Source organism: Aptenodytes forsteri, unplaced genomic scaffold (genome assembly GCF_000699145.1).
Source record: "Aptenodytes forsteri isolate BGI_AS27 unplaced genomic scaffold, ASM69914v1 Scaffold286, whole genome shotgun sequence".
Classification (NCBI taxonomy): domain Eukaryota; kingdom Metazoa; phylum Chordata; class Aves; order Sphenisciformes; family Spheniscidae; genus Aptenodytes; species Aptenodytes forsteri.
Window position 1 is genome coordinate 809290 of NW_008794491.1, and position 16879 is coordinate 826168.

At 47.7% G+C, this 16879-nt stretch overlaps 2 protein-coding genes across 2 annotated transcripts in view; both read right to left on the reverse strand.

Annotated features, from left to right (window-relative positions):
- Positions 1 to 5400, reverse strand: part of LOC103908550 (C-type lectin domain family 4 member A) — an 8917-nt gene extending 3517 nt beyond the window's left edge. The window contains exons 1-2 of the mRNA XM_019475029.1: positions 5278 to 5400; positions 1631 to 1779 (exon numbers count right to left, since the gene is read on the reverse strand). Of these exons, the coding sequence (XP_019330574.1) occupies positions 1631 to 1779; positions 5278 to 5344 (216 nt within the window). The 5' untranslated portion in view covers positions 5345 to 5400. The remainder of the gene's footprint in view (positions 1 to 1630; positions 1780 to 5277) is intronic.
- A 2448-nt stretch (positions 5401 to 7848) lies between these two features.
- NECAP1 (NECAP endocytosis associated 1) overlaps positions 7849 to 16879 on the reverse strand; it is a 20994-nt gene continuing 11963 nt past the window's right edge. Inside the window, exon 10 of the mRNA XM_009290944.1 lies at positions 7849 to 7932. The gene's annotated coding sequence lies outside the window, so the exon portion shown is untranslated. The remainder of the gene's footprint in view (positions 7933 to 16879) is intronic.

Below are 16879 nucleotides of genomic sequence, written 5' to 3' on the forward strand. Positions count from 1 at the left end.
GATGATCTTAGAGGTCTTTTCCAACCTCAATGATTCTATGATTCTATGATTCTATGATTCTATGTTCATCCCTCTAAAGGTCAAAAAGAGGGCAACGTCTTCCTAAGTCAGGCAGAACAGCATGGGGTGAGTGCATACGTGGCTCAGCCCAAAATAGTGTGAAAAACGGAATGACTAACAAAGACGTGTCTGAAGAAGGCAATGGCTCTGAGCTGGCTTTAACCCACATATTCCTTCTGGGTCCTTGGGGACACCCAGTGTCTTGATGTTGAGCATACTGCAGAGGCTGGTAATGAGAATCACATTTGTATTGTGATTCAACTGTGCATTGCAATTGCTACCCTCTGCTAAGTGCAATTTGTACTTGTGTTTTTATTTAAATGCATTGCTGTATCACTGTGCTAAATCAAATTCCTATGTAACATCAATTACCTTGGATAAGCAAATTTGCCATTAAAGATTAAACCTTCCATGTGTGGAATATCTAAAAGAACCTGGCCAGACAGTATTAGACTCTTAACAGCCTACCCTAAACCTCCCTAAGCATTTAACAGAGTATCATGAAAAGTTACACATTTGGGAAGAAAGCAATACAAACTTCTGGGACTTGGGAACTAGTGACAGCAAAAGGAAGGGCAGCAATTTAGCCTGACAATATGCCTTCTTCCAGAATCCATCATCTTTATTGACAATTTGTGCAAACATGCCATGAATGATCTTTAGCAGAAAATGAGAATGAAACAAAGATCACAACCTCCACAAACTGCATGTGCAAGAATCACTTTTAATGAATTATTCTAGTAGAATGCAGTTAACACTAAAAAGGTGTGAGAGTTTGCACTGTGCAGTTAATCCTGGAGATGCCAGGACTAACTGTGAAAAGCTGCTTTTTCCATTAGGACATAGAGTGTGTCAAAGCACCTTAGAGCACTCAAGTGCAGGTCCAGCTGCCTGTATAGACACTTGTGCTCCCATCTCCAGGCTTTTTCCCCTCTGCTGAATGTAATTAAGTTCTTTTTGTGTGCTATGCAGGTAGAGAATTGTTCCACAGATCCAAAGAGGCCATGCAAGATGGGGATGTACAATCTGGAAACACTGAAAAGGCCTCAGGGTAAACAGTGGAAGATTTGGGGGATGTATGCAGACATGTACAAAGTCAGGGCAGAAAAGCCTGAGACCTTACAGAAAGCCCAAGCAACCCTGAAATTCTGAAGATGGCCATGCTTCAAGTAGGGCATTAGACTAAAGACCTCCAGAAGTCCCTTCCCACCTAACTCTTTCCATCATTCTAAGAAAGAGGATGCGTACAACAGAACGAGCTGGCATAACGCTGTGGTAGTCCTAGCTCCCGCATACCAGTTGGGCAAAACATCTGGTTTAGCTGGCCTGCAAGAGAGAAGTTTGTGTCATGTTGCAACTGTACCCTTAAATCCCCAATGTTTAAGTAATCAGAAAAGATTTTGCTCCTAAACATACCTATATTCAGCATTCAGGTTTTCCGAGCCCAAATGTTGGCGCTTGCATCCTTTCTCATGACAAAACAGTTCCTGAGTAAAAGCTCCCTCCTGATTGGAAGATGTTCCTCTCTGGGCTCTGATTTCTCTGCTTTTCTCCCAGCACTTCCCCCGACCTCTCTCCTGTAACCAGCCTGCACATACTCACCAAGGAGAGCAATAATGACGGCAATGCACACCAAGAGGAGCAGCAGTGAGATCAGCCACGGGAGCCAAGGCGGGTATTTCTGGGGATGATGCTCATGCTTCTTTGTCTCAGGAGGTACTAAAAGTGAAGGAACACACCAAACACAACACCACAGTCAACTATGCTTCAGTCAGCCTGCATACCAAGGATGTGCAACTCAAGCGAGAGAGGCTCAAAAAAAATGCGGTTTCATTTCTGATGTGGAAGTTACACAGTTTGGGAGAGGGGCAGATTGGGACAGAGCAGAGGACCTCTGTGGTTTCTGAAGAAGGTCAGGTTCAGCAACACTGTTCACAGCCCCAGCCCTGTTGGTGAGCTAGCAATGCTAATTGCTGGTGTTTGGGCGTGAGGCCTTCACATGGCCTCAAAATCTGGAGTGAAACCATGTCTTTCTAGATTGAGCCGAGAGCTGCCAAATACAACATTGCTCTATCTGATACCTGAGACATTCACATGAAGATTTCATGTTGCCTTCTCCCCACAAAACTTTTTACGCCTGCTTCAGTTCCTTCTTAGCTTTTTGGACTTTCTGTGTAGAAGAAGGATGGTGCAAGCTGAATGAGGACAGGAGACAAAAAATGTGCAGAGCGATGATGGCACAGAATCACTGGAAGAGAAAAAAAAATTTTTTTCCCTTCCATCTCTGCTTTCCAAGCCAGGGTTCAGAGATTTGCTGTAGTAAAACTAGGCTGTGCTAGGCTGGATGCCTGGGGAGAACAGAGGGCTGTGTCCAGCAGCCTGAGTAAAGTATCCCACTCAGATTCAGACTTGCCAGGGCCTGACTTTTGTCTAGAGGGATACTGCCAGTACTGAGGAGCAGTCAGAAGAATGCTGGAAAGAATGCAGGGAAGGAGAAGCAAACACTTCTTAGGAGACAGGTTGTGGCAGGTACACAAGCCACGGCAAACAGGATGATAAAGAGACAGCAGCACTCGCTGCAGGACAGGAGTAAAGAAGTTTTGAGAGAGACTGATATTAATGATAAGCTTTAGAGAGACCTCATTCATTGTTCAGCATGAAACTCCCAAGTCTGCCAGCAGCCACGTGTGCCTGCCAGTCATGCCTAGTAAGCAAGACTTCCAGGAACCTGTTGTTTGGGGAAGCCCTCTGACTACTTCCCAAAAGCCTGGGGGAGGCTGTTACAGCAGGGCAAAAAGCATCATCTTTCATTATCAGAAGAGAAAACATTCATAGACAGACAAGATCCAGATTTCCCTGGCCAAATCATGTGTTTCTAGCCAGAGCTTTTGTCTCTAGTGAAAACAAGGACCTGGATCATGATCTGGAGTCCAACCACCTATTTCAGACAATAGATGTGACCAGTCCAAATGATTTTTTGATGTGCTGCATGTCCACAGATTGACTGTTCACCCTGTGCCCAGCCAGATCTGTGCATCCCACACTCACACCCAGGTGGCACAGAGAGCACTGCCAGTATGCATGTACCTCACCAACACAACTGAAGTGCAGTAGATTTTGTGCATACTCAACGGGTTAATCTCCCTGCAAAATGCTTCCTACAGTTAGTCTGCATGCTTGCAACATGTCCAGCATGATCACAACACAACAGACCTGATGAGCATATGATGGTTATTCGGCACATAAATCCAACATTTCCTAGGCACATGCAACAAGTGCTGTGCAGCACAAATGCCTAGGTTTCTACCTGGGAAATCCTGGTTGGAAATGCAGGAACCCTAACTGGACTGTAGTGTGAAACCCACCCCGGTAGTCTCTGCCACCTCCTGCCACAGATTATGTGTTGTTTGATTAGCTGCTGCCTTCTCCTCTCTATCTTCCAATGACTGCCAATTTTGTTATCTTTAGAGCCCAACTAGAAGAGGCTACAGAATGGGAAAACCCAGGTGAGCTTGGCCATTACCAACATGGAGTCTGCATGGCCAGAGTAACCACTTAGAAGGACAACAGAGCAGCAAGACTCCCTCAATCTTTCAATAATTTTCAATCAAAACTCTCGTCCTATGAGCATACCACGAGGCTGTGAGAGACATTAGCACTGTGTGCAATGGTACTACTGGACACTGCTCTGAATTCAAAGTATAAGCTAAGCGTGTGATCACTTGGACAGGTGCACTCAAAGACAGACCCTGAGCACACACCCAAACCTATAGCATGAGCCTGCCATCGGCAGCTCAAGCAAACATGGCTGGATCAGGTGTCTTTGGAATAGGTCACTGGGAACACAACGGGGAACTTCCACCACCCCCACCTCACCATGATAGAAATGCTAGCTGTAACCAGAACCAGCTTATCTTGGTACACCAAAAACAGTGAGCTTTAAAGTCAGTCAGGAGTATGTACATTCTTTATTTCCATGACTCATGCCTCAGAGCAGGCAAGGAATAACCTGGAGCTGATGCCTGCTCTGTTTGGGATTGTAAAACTGAGGTAAAGCGGTAAATAGGCAAGTTAATATCCTAAGCAGCAATAATAATTCATTTATTTATTCATTCATTCATTTACGCACACGTACTTTCACCCCTCTGCAACCTGCTGTTGTGTAGGATCGTGTATCAAAGGGTGGAAGCAAGGAGCCATACATGGAACATCTCCATGTGTTCCTACTTGTGGCATAATAACTACAGAATACATACTGATCAGAACATGTCTTAAATTTGCACAAAGCCTAGTAAAGGCACCATTTTACAACCGTGACTTTTAATAGCAATAAAAAATTGTTCGTTTGGTGTGTTAATTATTTTTCAGGAGTGGTAGACATCAATCACAGAATTGGATCTTCCTCCAGATCTTAGATAGTTCTTCCTCTGTGTATTTTATGGTGTTTTGTTCAAGCCCATTCTTCCTTTTAACATTTGGGACTCTCTTCTCCAAGGACCATTTCTCAATCAACCAAGGACAATGGGGCTATAAGTTTCTGCAGCCAGTGCCACCTCTCACGAAGCTGCAGAGGGCAACTGACTGCTGTACTGTAAGGAGGCATGTTGGTTCTCTACTCCTGCTCTTTCCATAAGCAGGAATGTGCAGCCTCACTCTCTCAGAGGCAAAAGCAGTAGCAGCCAGGGCTTAGGCTTATTTACTGCCATTTGCTGCCCTGGGAGCCCCTCCACCTTTGTGACAGATCAGATTGTTTGTAATAAACCATAGTCTCTATTGTTGGTACTCAGTATATGTCGAAAAATGACTCATCCAAGACTAGATAACATACAGAGAGGCAGCTGCTGCCTGCCTTGTACCAGGGCTAAGCATTCATCCTGGACCCTCTACCATTCACCATTGTTGGTGTTGCAACCAGGGGACTAAGGGACCCCAAATATGTTGACTTGAAACCTACTGTTTGTGCCCCCCGTAGTCGTTTGCTCATGTTGCAACTCCAACCACCTAAAGATTGCCACCTCTCCTCTTGTAGACATTCCTTGACCCTCTTCAAAACTCCTCCAGTCTCCTGCTCATGTAGTGGTAGACAACTGCTTTTTCTCACCAATTTGTCAAGACCAGGTAGGAACCAGAGTCACAGAAAGAAAAGTCTCCATTCCCTGTTCTTCAGTCCTCCTCCCTCCAGGTCCCCTTCCCCTGAATAACCCACCCATTCCTTACCTTCAACCACTGCAGCTGGTGATGCGTTCTTGAACTTCACCTCAGCGTAGGTGATTTCTGATGCCATTTAATCACAGGGTGACCACTGATCCCTGTCCTTAGTTTTGCTATGTAAAAGGTGGGCCTTTTTGGTCCCTGGTTCCAGAGGGAGACACCAATAAGTTACTGAGCTTTTCCCATCTGCTCGTTCACCCTATGTCTGCCCAAGAAGGCTGTGCTGAACACTGGAAGCACTGGCGATAACCCGAGAATTCCTGGGAGCTCAGAAATGCTCTGAACAGATCTTCAGTTTCTTAGCCCAGGAAATCAGCTCCGGCACTATGGAAACTTTTGAGAGAGAGAAGAAAAATGAGAACCTAACAACTGAAAAGGAAGTTGCACTCCTCCTTCCGCATATCAGATTCTCAGCTGGTACGCTTCCTTTTTAAGATCTCTTGTTTTTTTCTTTTTTCACACTTTTTTTACTCTCTCTCTCCTTCTCTTATCTTCATGCCTTTCTTCGTCTGTTAGTAATTCTGCCATTGCTCTTAGGTTTGCAGCTATCATGGGTCTTAGCCCAGTTCAACCTGCAGCACAGCTCAATACAAAATGCATTCTGCCCTCACTTGTCTCTTATGGTTAAACTGCATTTGCTACATCAAATATTGCATGCTATGTCTCATCCTGAGAAGTCAGCCCCAGTTGGCAGCTAGCACTAGAACAAATCTCAAACGAGGAACTGTTCCTGTAGAAGTGAGACTGGGGAGTTGCAGCCTTAGGCAAAGGAATAGAAATAATCAGAAGTTTGATATATCCAAGGAGAAACAGAGAAGGATGAGGCCAGGGTTGGGGAGGAGAACAAGTAAAGTGGAATAAAAAAAAAGATGTTGATGGTTTGAGAGGTTATTGGGAAGAGCACACACAGAGACCTCTCTATCACAACCTGATTTACAGCCTGTGGAAGTTCAGAGCAGTGCTTGCTTCAAGGAGTCAGGCTCCATTTCTGAGGCTGAAAAGGGCTGGTTTATATTTTTTGCTCCAACACTGTCATTTATCTCCCTTTTCTGCTTTCTGGTAAAGGCCTCTGTTATTACCTTGGGGAAAATGTCAGACTACTGTTTAGTCTGATTTCAAGCTGGTGCGGATGTTGAAAGGAGACAATTAAGGGAAATGGCTGCTGAGATACGTGCTGAGTCAGAAAGACTTCTGAGAAGAAATGCCAATGAGTCAGGATACCCTGGAGAAAAAGGGTGAGAAGGGTTCAGTCAGCAGATAGGACTCAGGAATCACAGCACGGTTTGGGTTGGAAGATCATCTAGTCCAACCCCCCTGCTGTGGGCAGGGACATCTTTCACTAGATCAGGTTGCTCAAAGCCCTGTCCAATCTGGCCTTGAACACTTCCAGTGATGGGGCATCCATAACTTCTCTGGGCAACCTGCTCCAGTGTCTCACCGCCCTCATCATAAAGAGTTTCTTCCTTATATCTAATCTAGATCTAGCTTCTTTCAATTTAAAACCTTTGCCCCTTGTCCTGTCACTACAGGTGCTGGTAAAAAGTCTCTCTCCATCTTTCTTATAAGCCCCCTCTAAATATTGAAAAGCCATAATAAGGTCCCCAAAACAACCAGAAGGAAGGAGGAGGAAGCTTTGCTTGGTTAGTTTGGCTAGCTGGAATTTCCTCAAGGCAGACCAGAATGACACGCTAGCAGGACATCCAGGGAGCTAGTACAGAGGGTACACACAGCAGAGCTGGAGGCGAGATGGGACAGCACAAGGAAGAACACACATTGGACAACAGAGGAGAACAGTGTGGCAGAAGGTAAAGGGCAAAGGAGGGATGTGGTGGACATTTGAACACAGATTATGGAGAACTGCCCCTAAACAGAATGGGGCATATGTAGCTGGATTTCTTTAACAAGGAGCCTCCTTATGTCTTGTGTGCGCTGAGCTGGTTTCACTTCTCCTTTTTGTATTGTGTGCAAAGAGGGTGATTTTTATACAAGAAGAAGAGCAGCTGCAGGACAGAAGCCTGGTCCTTGAAAAGATGCATGCTGCCTGCTTTCCTTTCCAACATCCTTCCAGCACTCTTTGTCTTCAGGCTCGGCCCTTTCACTGGAATTAAGACTCCCTAAGTGTTTGCTGAAACCTAGTTATGCCCTCAAATTTCATGCTGAGATTTCAGTCAGAGTAACCCTCTGCATGCTTCCCCCTGCCCCCAGCCAACGAAGCCACAACAGACTCACAGTCTCATGGGGAAAAGTCTTACTGCCCAGTAGGGTTTCAAACTTTCCACCGTGAAGAAATGGGAAATACAATCAGCAGACAGAGAAGGAAGTCATAGTATAGCTTCATGCACTTTTTGCCATTGAAACACAATCTCCAAACGCAGCTGAGGCATTTCAAATGCAAATTCAGGATCCAGCTGCTGATTTTATTAGAACACACTAGATTGCACTCAAACATCAGGAGACAGCTCAATTCTTCCTTCTCAGCCAGAGTTGTTGCTTGCTGTCAAAATTCAGCCTTGAAACATACTTCCATACGATACAATGCTGGACTCTTGTGCAACAAGATATTCCCGAGGGTAAAATTTGTGCTTTGAATTTCATATGCACTTGATGGCACGTAAATGGGTGGAAGATAGGGAGACTCGAGTCCAGCAGTTAGTTGTGGGGCTGAAAATAGAAAAAATAAAACCTTGCTTATAAAACCCCCAAAACTCGCACTTTGTTTCCTTGCATTCCCACTGCTGTTCTTCGGTTCATCCCTTCCCCCTCCACCTGTGTTCTGCCCACCCCATGCAATACACACTCATCCTCCCACAATACCTGTGTTTCCCCGCAGACATCTTTCATCTCAACCCCACTCAGCACGGCCAGGTACCTCCCACGCTCCTAACGCCCACGTACCTCGCAAGCCCCAGCTCCTTCCTAGGACTCATATGTTTGCTCACCACAACAGTCCTGGTTTCCCTCCTTACTCATGCTCCAGCTGCTGCCTTTAGCTGTGCAGGCACCATTTGGCTAGCTGACCCAAACAGAAGGCAGCAGAGGCATGCTCTTTCTCCCCTACCTGTCAATGAAGTTTGAGTAAGGTAGTATCTGCAAGCCTTTCATCTCACAGCCAGTTTCACCCAATTTAGCAAGCAGGTCCACGTAACACCAGAGGAGACAGCACCATTGCATGTGCCTTACTTCTGATGAAAATCAAGCTGAACCAGTTGAGTTAAAATTGAATTCATAAGCAAAGAGAAGGACTTGAATCCTAAAGTTGTGACCCCACACATTCAAAAAAAATCCCCTTTTGAAGTCGAGCACAGCTGAGGTGGAAGCTGCAGGGAAATGAGACACTTGTTACAAGCCAGTCAGAATGGAGCGGAGCAGCTGAGGGAATTCAGTCATCACAGGTGGCATGGAGGTTACACAGGGACATCACATTGGCAGCCCAAAGCCAATACCTAGCACCTCTTTAGAAGATTTGACAAAAGGAAGCTGACGTGGCTAAAATATTGAGCCAAAGGGATTATCAGTATGTATTCTTCAACAAACTGACCTTGCATTCAAATGAGAAAAATTGAAATGATCATGATCTCAATTAAATGTAAAACCACAACAAAGCGAAGGTAAAAAAAGAGCCTGAAAAACAACTAGCAGAAGCCATCAGAACTACTACTAAATCCTTTCCTATAGATACTGAAAGCAGAAACCTTTTCACAAGCTTTGAGGACAACTGAAAGGCAAGGTATAGAAGAAGCAGTCAGAGAGAACAAGGACATTGAAACAAAGCTAAATTAATTATTTGTGACAGCGGAAGAAACTGGAGAAATTCTCTCAGAAGAACCCTGTTTTGTGGGGACCTGTCCAAAATAAAAGTGATTGGGCAAAAGGTATGGAGTTAGCAGATCTGGACAAGATAGTCCCAGGTGTTCCCAAGAGACTCGGGGGTGAAACAGTTGCTAATAGCAGTGGGTGGCCTGTTGCCTTAAACTGCCTTTTGATCACCGAATCACAGGATGGCTAGGAATATAGCAAAGAGGGAGGAGGGGAGAAGTCTAGGTAGATTTAGGAAGCTAAACGTTTGACATCTGTAGTGGCCAAGTTAATAGAAATTACAACAAAAGAATAAAGTTAATGGACAAGTGTGTAAGTATGACGTACTTTGGGAAGAGTCAATATAACTCTTGTAAGGAAATCCTGCCTCTTGTAGTTCTTAGGAGGGGTCAATAATCATATGCATGAGAATAATCCAGCTACCTGTGAAGTTCCTCAGCAAACGCTTCTAAGGAAAGTGGGCAGCCATGGGATAAGAAGGCAGATCTTTTCATGGTAAGCAGACAGGAAAGGTGGGTAGGAATTAATGGTCAGTTCCCTCAGTGGACAGAAAGCACCTACAGAACTCTACCATGTCTGTAATAGGACCCTAGCTGCCTGCTGATAGAACAGTCCTGCCATCACCTGCTCTTATGGCACCCCTAGCTAGCGCAGTCCTCCAGGTCACTCAGATAAAGACAGCCTAAACCCAATCCTGGCTTTTTGTCCCTGCGCCTGGGTGAGGAGAGCATCAGAAATGAATGCACGCCACCCTCTTGGTCTTCCCTCTCCACATCACCTTGCTCCTCTCCTAGGGATTAAGACAGAATTGGCCGTAGAGGTAATAAAGGGAGAGCAGAGCCCTCGCAGCCAAGGGAAGAGCACAAAAAGGCACTGAAGCATGGGGAATGGGGCCCCAAGGCCTGGTACTGAGTGGTTAGTAAGGGATGGCAGATATCTAATCAAAGGGATTCAGGCAGCAACAGCTCCTTGAGAGCTCTTGAGGGATTTGGCGGGTTAGAGGGGATCTAGCAATAAGTGATCCCACTGTGTACCCTGCTGCAAGGAACTGGCTAGGGAAGGGAGGGGCAGGATGCTGCAGTTCTCACTGCAGGAGCTGAGTTCCCCCAGCTCTAGGGGACAGTGTGAGAGCACTGCAGCCTGCTGGGACCTGAGAGAAAAGCATCCTACGCCCTTCTCACGCATGGCTGACAACACTGGCCAGAGCTGCAGGGAGAAGAAACCTCTTCTGGAAGGCAGTCACCCCTGCTGATGACAGAAGGTGAACCAGGGTGCCATACAGATACACTAGGAGACCTAGGAAGAAATGTGTTATATGGAGCTGTGAAAGCTCAGAGAAAAGGACATTTGAGCATCCAGGGGTGAAGGGGAAACAGAGAAGAACTGAACAGAGAGTGAGAAAGGGAGACGAGAGCAAAGAGTGGGAAGGATGAAACAGGAGGTAGCACTGCAAAGTCACACTAATGTCTAGCAGGTGGCAGCACATCACCTCAGGCAGGCCTGAGTCAGCAGCAACACTTTGTGTCCCAAACAAAACCACCTAGAGTGGCACTCTAGCATTTTGACAGAGCCCAGCAGCTCCCCAAAATGCTATGGTTACAGTACCATGCAGAACATGGTGGAAGGAAAGAAAAGTAGGAGAGATGAGAAAGAGATGTTCCTCCCCAAAAGGGTTTGTGCATTCCTCCCCCACCCATATCTCTGCCAAGTTTTAGGAAGAGCTGCGAGTTTCAAGCAGAAAGCACCATGTTTCAAAGCTATCTGAGCTGAGGGAGCTCAAACTCAGTTAGCTTCAGAAAGGGAAAGTTGTGTGCTCACCTGTGATGACAGGCTCCCAAAATCCCTCAGGTATAAGGGAAGGAGTAAGAGAAGGAAGAACAGTATCCAGGGAACCTTCAAACAGACAAGAAGCCCCAACCCACCTCTTTACATGTACCATTAGCCCGGGATTGTTTCTTTAGAAGAGAATTAACAAATTATCCAACCAAAGCCAAGAGAGGACGCATTCAGGTGCATTATCTCACAGCTTTGTTTTATGCCATTACTGGGAACATCACACCTTCACCCACTTCCTCTTTTGGGTCTGAGCCACAAGTCTCAAGGCCAGAAATTGTTGGGGGTCAGATCCAGATACTGCAGTTGCTTGCTACAGCTGCACATCTGACTCCAAACATGGGCCAGATCCAAGCCCTGGTCAGACCCAGTGGCCTATTTCAGAGGCAGGGCTGTGAAGTTTAGCTTCTTAGAGTGGGCACATGGAATTTGCATGAACAAGCTGTGGCCACGTAACACCTCCCCACAGAAGCAATCCTTCATGCTTCATTGTCAGTTCTGTCCAAGGATCGCACAGATCTCAACAGCCTTGAACTCAGTTTGGCTACACCTCTGCCCAGTGAGGTGAATGCACCTCATCTCCCTTTTTTGAAGGGGGAGCAGGGGAAGTAGAAAGAAAAGCACAAAAATGGAAAACAACCAGAGTCACCAAGCAAGCATGGAGGCTATCAGGTAAGGTCACCCAGACCCATGCTGTAACCTTAGGGCCACTCTTACTTGATCTCAAGCTGTTTCCCTCCACATCTTCACATCCTCTCCACGCATATGCAGTAAAGTCTTCTCAGAGGTTTTGGGGAGAGCTGCACTGGTTAGGCTGTCCCACCAGATGGCACTGGAACAGCAGCACAAACCTCCCAGGCCCTGCAGTGCTTGCCTCAGCGCTGGCATGGCTCCCTCATGCTGCCCCTAGCCTCAAGGGTAGATTTAACAGGAAGATTGTAAATAGCCTGTGCTGACCCTTACCCCACGCCCTATAGCCAAGAAGGCCCTGCACACCATTTGGAGCCTCTGCGCCCATTTGCGTGGTACGCTCTCGCTGACCGGCTGCGGGGCAAGGGACACCGCCTGCCTCCAGAGCAGCACAGCTGTCCTACACGTCCAGTCAGGATGGGACAAGCCAAAAGCCATCTGGCTTTTGTGGAATTAAACCCAGGGAGTACAGTCACCTTGGCTAGACAGCCCCTGGCACCTCGTCACTGAAATACACTGGGGAAGTTTTAATGCCAGGCAGTGAGGGCTCTAGCTTTGGGGTTCAACTGCACGCAGGAGCCTCCTCACAACATAGATGTCAACACAGTCAGATGGGGAAGGACACTTTTTGTTCCTCTCCAGGTGCCCGCATCAGCCACTTTTACCATGCTAGAGCATTGAAGTCAGTGTTGGCACAGTAAAGCGAAGGGCAGGCAAACGGTGCTCCCAGGTGCCAGCCTCCAGCACAGAGCCGGCGTTGACTCAGAGGGCGAAGGGCCCCTGCTGCTGACTCCCTGCCTGCCCCGGAGCTGCCATCTGGGACTGACACAGAGGGCAAAGTGCTCCTGGCTGACTCACGATGGCCTGCAGCACCTTGGCCCGCATCTCTTAGACTCTGCCTCCAGTTCACATTTGCATATTTAGCATTTTAAGACTGGGCAGGCACTGCACGCCACGCTGGTCCTTGCACAGCCTCTGCTCTTCCTGAGCCGAATGAGCACCATCAGACCTCAGCGTTCCCCACCACCTACCAAACCCCCATGTCAGACATCTCACCAGACGCTGCTGGCCCACCGCAGGACCCATCTCACCACAGCCAAGCACAAAAGTTGTGCTAGGAAATAGTTCAGGCTGGAGGTATCTCATTCAACCCTTGCTCAAAGCAGGGCTACTTCTGAAGCTAGACCAGACTACTCAGGGCAGGTTCTCCACTTACAGAAATCCTATTTCTGTATAGAATATATTGCCTAAGCACTTTCCCTGTTCTTCTACCCAAAAAGTATCCAGCAGTCATTTCCAAGCATGCTTTGTACAGGTACCCATGGCATTGACTTCAGCTTTAGGTACTAGTGACAGCAGCCCCTAACTCTGGCCCAGACATGCAGCCTATGCTGCCATATCTACAGCCCCTTAGCACATACTCTCCAAAGAAAATGCTCTCCTACCCCTCTCCTCTTGGCACTGCTGCTCACTGGAATCCAGTTCCTTGTCCCTACCAGCTAACCAAAGCAACAGTTTGTGTAGCACTACAGATGTAGCATCTCCACACATCTTTGAACAGTTTGCTTAACACCCTAAGCTCATGGACAAGTGCTTAGACTTCACTTCAAAAAAGACCAGGAGGAATTCAGTTCCTATGGGCCAATTTCAAAGACAACACACATCATACATACACACATATATGTGCTGGCAGACCACAAGACTGGGACATCTCGATTCCAAGCCCTACACTACACTGTGCTTGAGGGCACTGAAGCACAGAGGGCATTAGGATAGCAGAACATGTCTGCATTTGGAAGCACCAATTCCATTACTGCCAAACTGTCAAGAGGGAAGAAGAGGGGAAAAGAAAAAGGAAAAGCAAAAGGAAAAAAAGGAAAAGGATCTTTAAACCATGCTTCTGTAAACTTGACCAGGGGTCAGTTTTAAATCATTCAGGAAAGCATTTGAATGACAAGTTCTGATACTGGTGGACATGAAGGCAGAGCTGCTATTGGACTGAGGGAAGCGTTCAATAAAAGCCAATGGAAACTCTGCTGTCACCCAAAGCTGTTGTGGTCTGTTTTAAACCAGACCCACCAAAGTCCTTGTTCTGTCACCTTATGGTTGCCTACCTCCTTCTCCTTTGTGCCTCCTGTATGCCAAAGTCAAGACACCCTTTCCTTTCCCCTCCATCTCAGATGCTCCTGGGGACACCTCCAGATGCTGCAGTTCTGCTTTATGGCTTGTTCCATACCCAGGTCCAGCCCTTGCCTACATCCCACCCCCAGGCACAGGTCTCCCCTGCCCAGGGGAGGTCACTGCAGGCAGCCAACCCAGGAGTCAGCTTGCTCTTGCTGACAGATGACAGCTGCCATTTCTTTTCAGAGAGCACTTCACCAGTGCTAGCCAGGTCCCAGGTGATGTTTGCCTGCATCCTCCCCTCCCGACTGCTGGTGGGCCAGCCGGACCCTGGAGATGGTGGCTGAGCCCAGGGATTGCCAGAAGCCCCGCAACAAGGGGATTCAGCAGCAGGTGGCAGCACATGGTCACGGGTGAGACTGAACTTGGAGGTCCTGGTCGCAGGTGTCACCAACCCAGCCAGGCTTGCAGACCAGGCTAGGAGGGCAGGGGAGCGCCACACCTCTTTACATCCCTGAAGCACAAGACTCAACACAAAGGCTGCAAGTTACAGGCAGCTCCCTCCTTCAGGGAGTGTCTCTTCAGGCTGCTTCAAGGATTAAAAAGCTGGTCTCCTAAGCAAGCCAGCTGCGTCTGCCCCAACATGCAGGAGTTGCAATCCTACAATGCCTGGGAAAGAAAAGGGAAAGCAGGCCATTGCAAGTTACCTGGCTGGCCTGCCCCAAACACAAGCGATGCAAGAAGTTCACCACAGGCTCCCAGCAGTGACAGCTGGCAAAACGTGGCTCTGGTCTGGAGCCACTACAGGCACCAGCTGCTGCTGACTGATCTTCCCATGTTCAGAGGCAGCTTCAAAGAATGTCTGTCGGAGCCCCAACTCTGGATGAGGACACACAGCTATAGCTAACGGCAGCTGGCAAAATTAAGCTATCAACCTAGAAGGGCACTACATCCTGCAATGTGTTTTTCCCAACTATTAGCATGGACAAAGCTATTAACTTGGAAGAAAGAGACCTAAAACAGTCTCTAGACTGAGAATCTATTGTTCATATAATATAATGAGCACTCAATGGATTGCCTAGACCTTGAGGCATTACAATGCGTGTTAACTACATAGGCCCCAGTGCTCTGGTTTTATGCATTAACAGCCCAGTTGTGCTCCCTCCTAGAGCTTTGTAGGTTTATGCTGATTTAGCAGGATGAGTTCAGGTTCAGATCCTGTTCCCTCATCACCAAAGCTCAGGAAGACTTTGGGGTTTTTGGTTTCTTGTTTGGTTTTTATTTTGTTTGATTTCCTCCAATGGACATCTCTTCCTCTCCATTTCTTCAGGAGTCCACACAAAGCACCAAGGCTTTGTTAAAGCTAGCAAGTTTGTGCCCGCAATCCATATTGTGTGGCTGCCGTAGAACCAGTTACTGCACAGCTGTGAGACAGGAGTTTTAAGTCACAGAACATAGAACAGAATTAATGGGGGACGGGGAAGAAACACTCACATCCCACCTTGACTACAGCTCTTGCAAAAGAAACAACAACCAATAACCAGACAAAACCGGGATCTTCCCTTTGACACTTGTTTCTTGACTCTTTCTACGTGCTACAGTCTCTCCCCCATTTGGCACGAACTTTTCTCGGCCTTTGACCATTGTCCCTCTCAGACTGAGGGCAGCTCTTCCCAGCTGCCTAAGGTAACCAGTTGATCTATTATGTGGAACATAATAAATGTTCAGGAGATACTGCTCAGTTTGATCTGCTGATCCACATTAAAGGCCTGGCCTTAATCCTTTCCTAGAGAACGCTATTGTCTGCAACATCTGAGACTGTAGGTCTCAAGCAGCCTGCATACTGGCTTCTGCTACATTAGAAGAAACTACTGGCAACAGAAAGTGCAGGAGGAGATGGGATGATTCAGCCAGTCCAGTCACAGGCCAAGTCACTTCACCAGTAACTTACCGTCACAGCCAACTTCTCCCACTGGGGATGGAAAGATTGTTCCCGATGGTCGCCAAGGAGAAGGGGGAGAGGATTTACACAAGACACATCAAGCTGTTGTGTTCTAGGAGGCCTCACTGTGAGGAAAGACATGGGGGCTGGGAAGATCTCCAGAGAGGACTAAGCTCTCCCTCATGAACTGTTTCCCAGTCTTCTATGCTTCTCTATGCACAAGCAGCAGTATATCCCAGCACCTCCCTTAGGTACACCCTCACCTGAAAATCCTCCTACTCTGGAGAAATACCCTTTTAGGCTATTCAACTCTTTTTGCTGCAAGTACCTACTTAAAAGTCAGAGAAGCTTCACCATAGCTCATGGACAAGACCCTTCACTTTCTGCCTGGCCAAGACCTATGCAACATATAGGAAGGAGAGGCATTCCACAGGCCGATTGGGGGACTCGGCGTATACGTAACCCAGCAACTGGGCACAGGTCAAGGGCACTCATCCTCCTGACCCTCAAGGCAGAATGGTGGGCACTTGTCTGAGGGTAAAGGCCACAGCTCCAGCTGGGGGGTCTGCACCATCTACCCCAGCGGTAGGTGCCTCCACGCAGATGGAGCTGCTGAAGGGAGAGGCTGCAGTGCAGACCTCAGGCTGCAGGAAGTGCCTAGACCTTTCTCCTGGGGCAGGGACAGGCAGCAGACCTGCCTGCAAAAAGTGTGCCCAGGTGGAGGACCTCCTGCAGCAGGTGGCTGAGCTGCAGGAGGTGGTGAGAAGGCTGCATAACATCAGGGAGGCAGAGAAGGAGCTAGATAGCTGGTTCCAAGTGCAGTCTGCAGTGGACCCACAGCCCATGGCCAAACAGCCAAAAACTCCCCTACCAGCACACGCAGAAGGGAGCGGGGGGCCAATAATGTAGAAAAATGGACGGTTGCAAAGGCAAGGACCAGCAAGAGGAAGAGAGTTCCCCTAAAGCCTAAGGTGCCCTTGCAGAACCGCGTCACTGCTCTGCAGGCCAAAGAGGAAAGTCCTGTCACACCAGGAGAAGCGCTGGAGCTAAGTAATGCAGCCCGATCTGCCCCCCGTACAACAACCAGCGCAACTAAGAAAAGGCGACGGGATAGTAGGCAACTCTCTTCTGAGAGGCCAGAACCCATTTGCCAACCAGATGCACTCTCCAGAGAGGTGTGCTGCTTACCGGGGGCTCATATCAGGC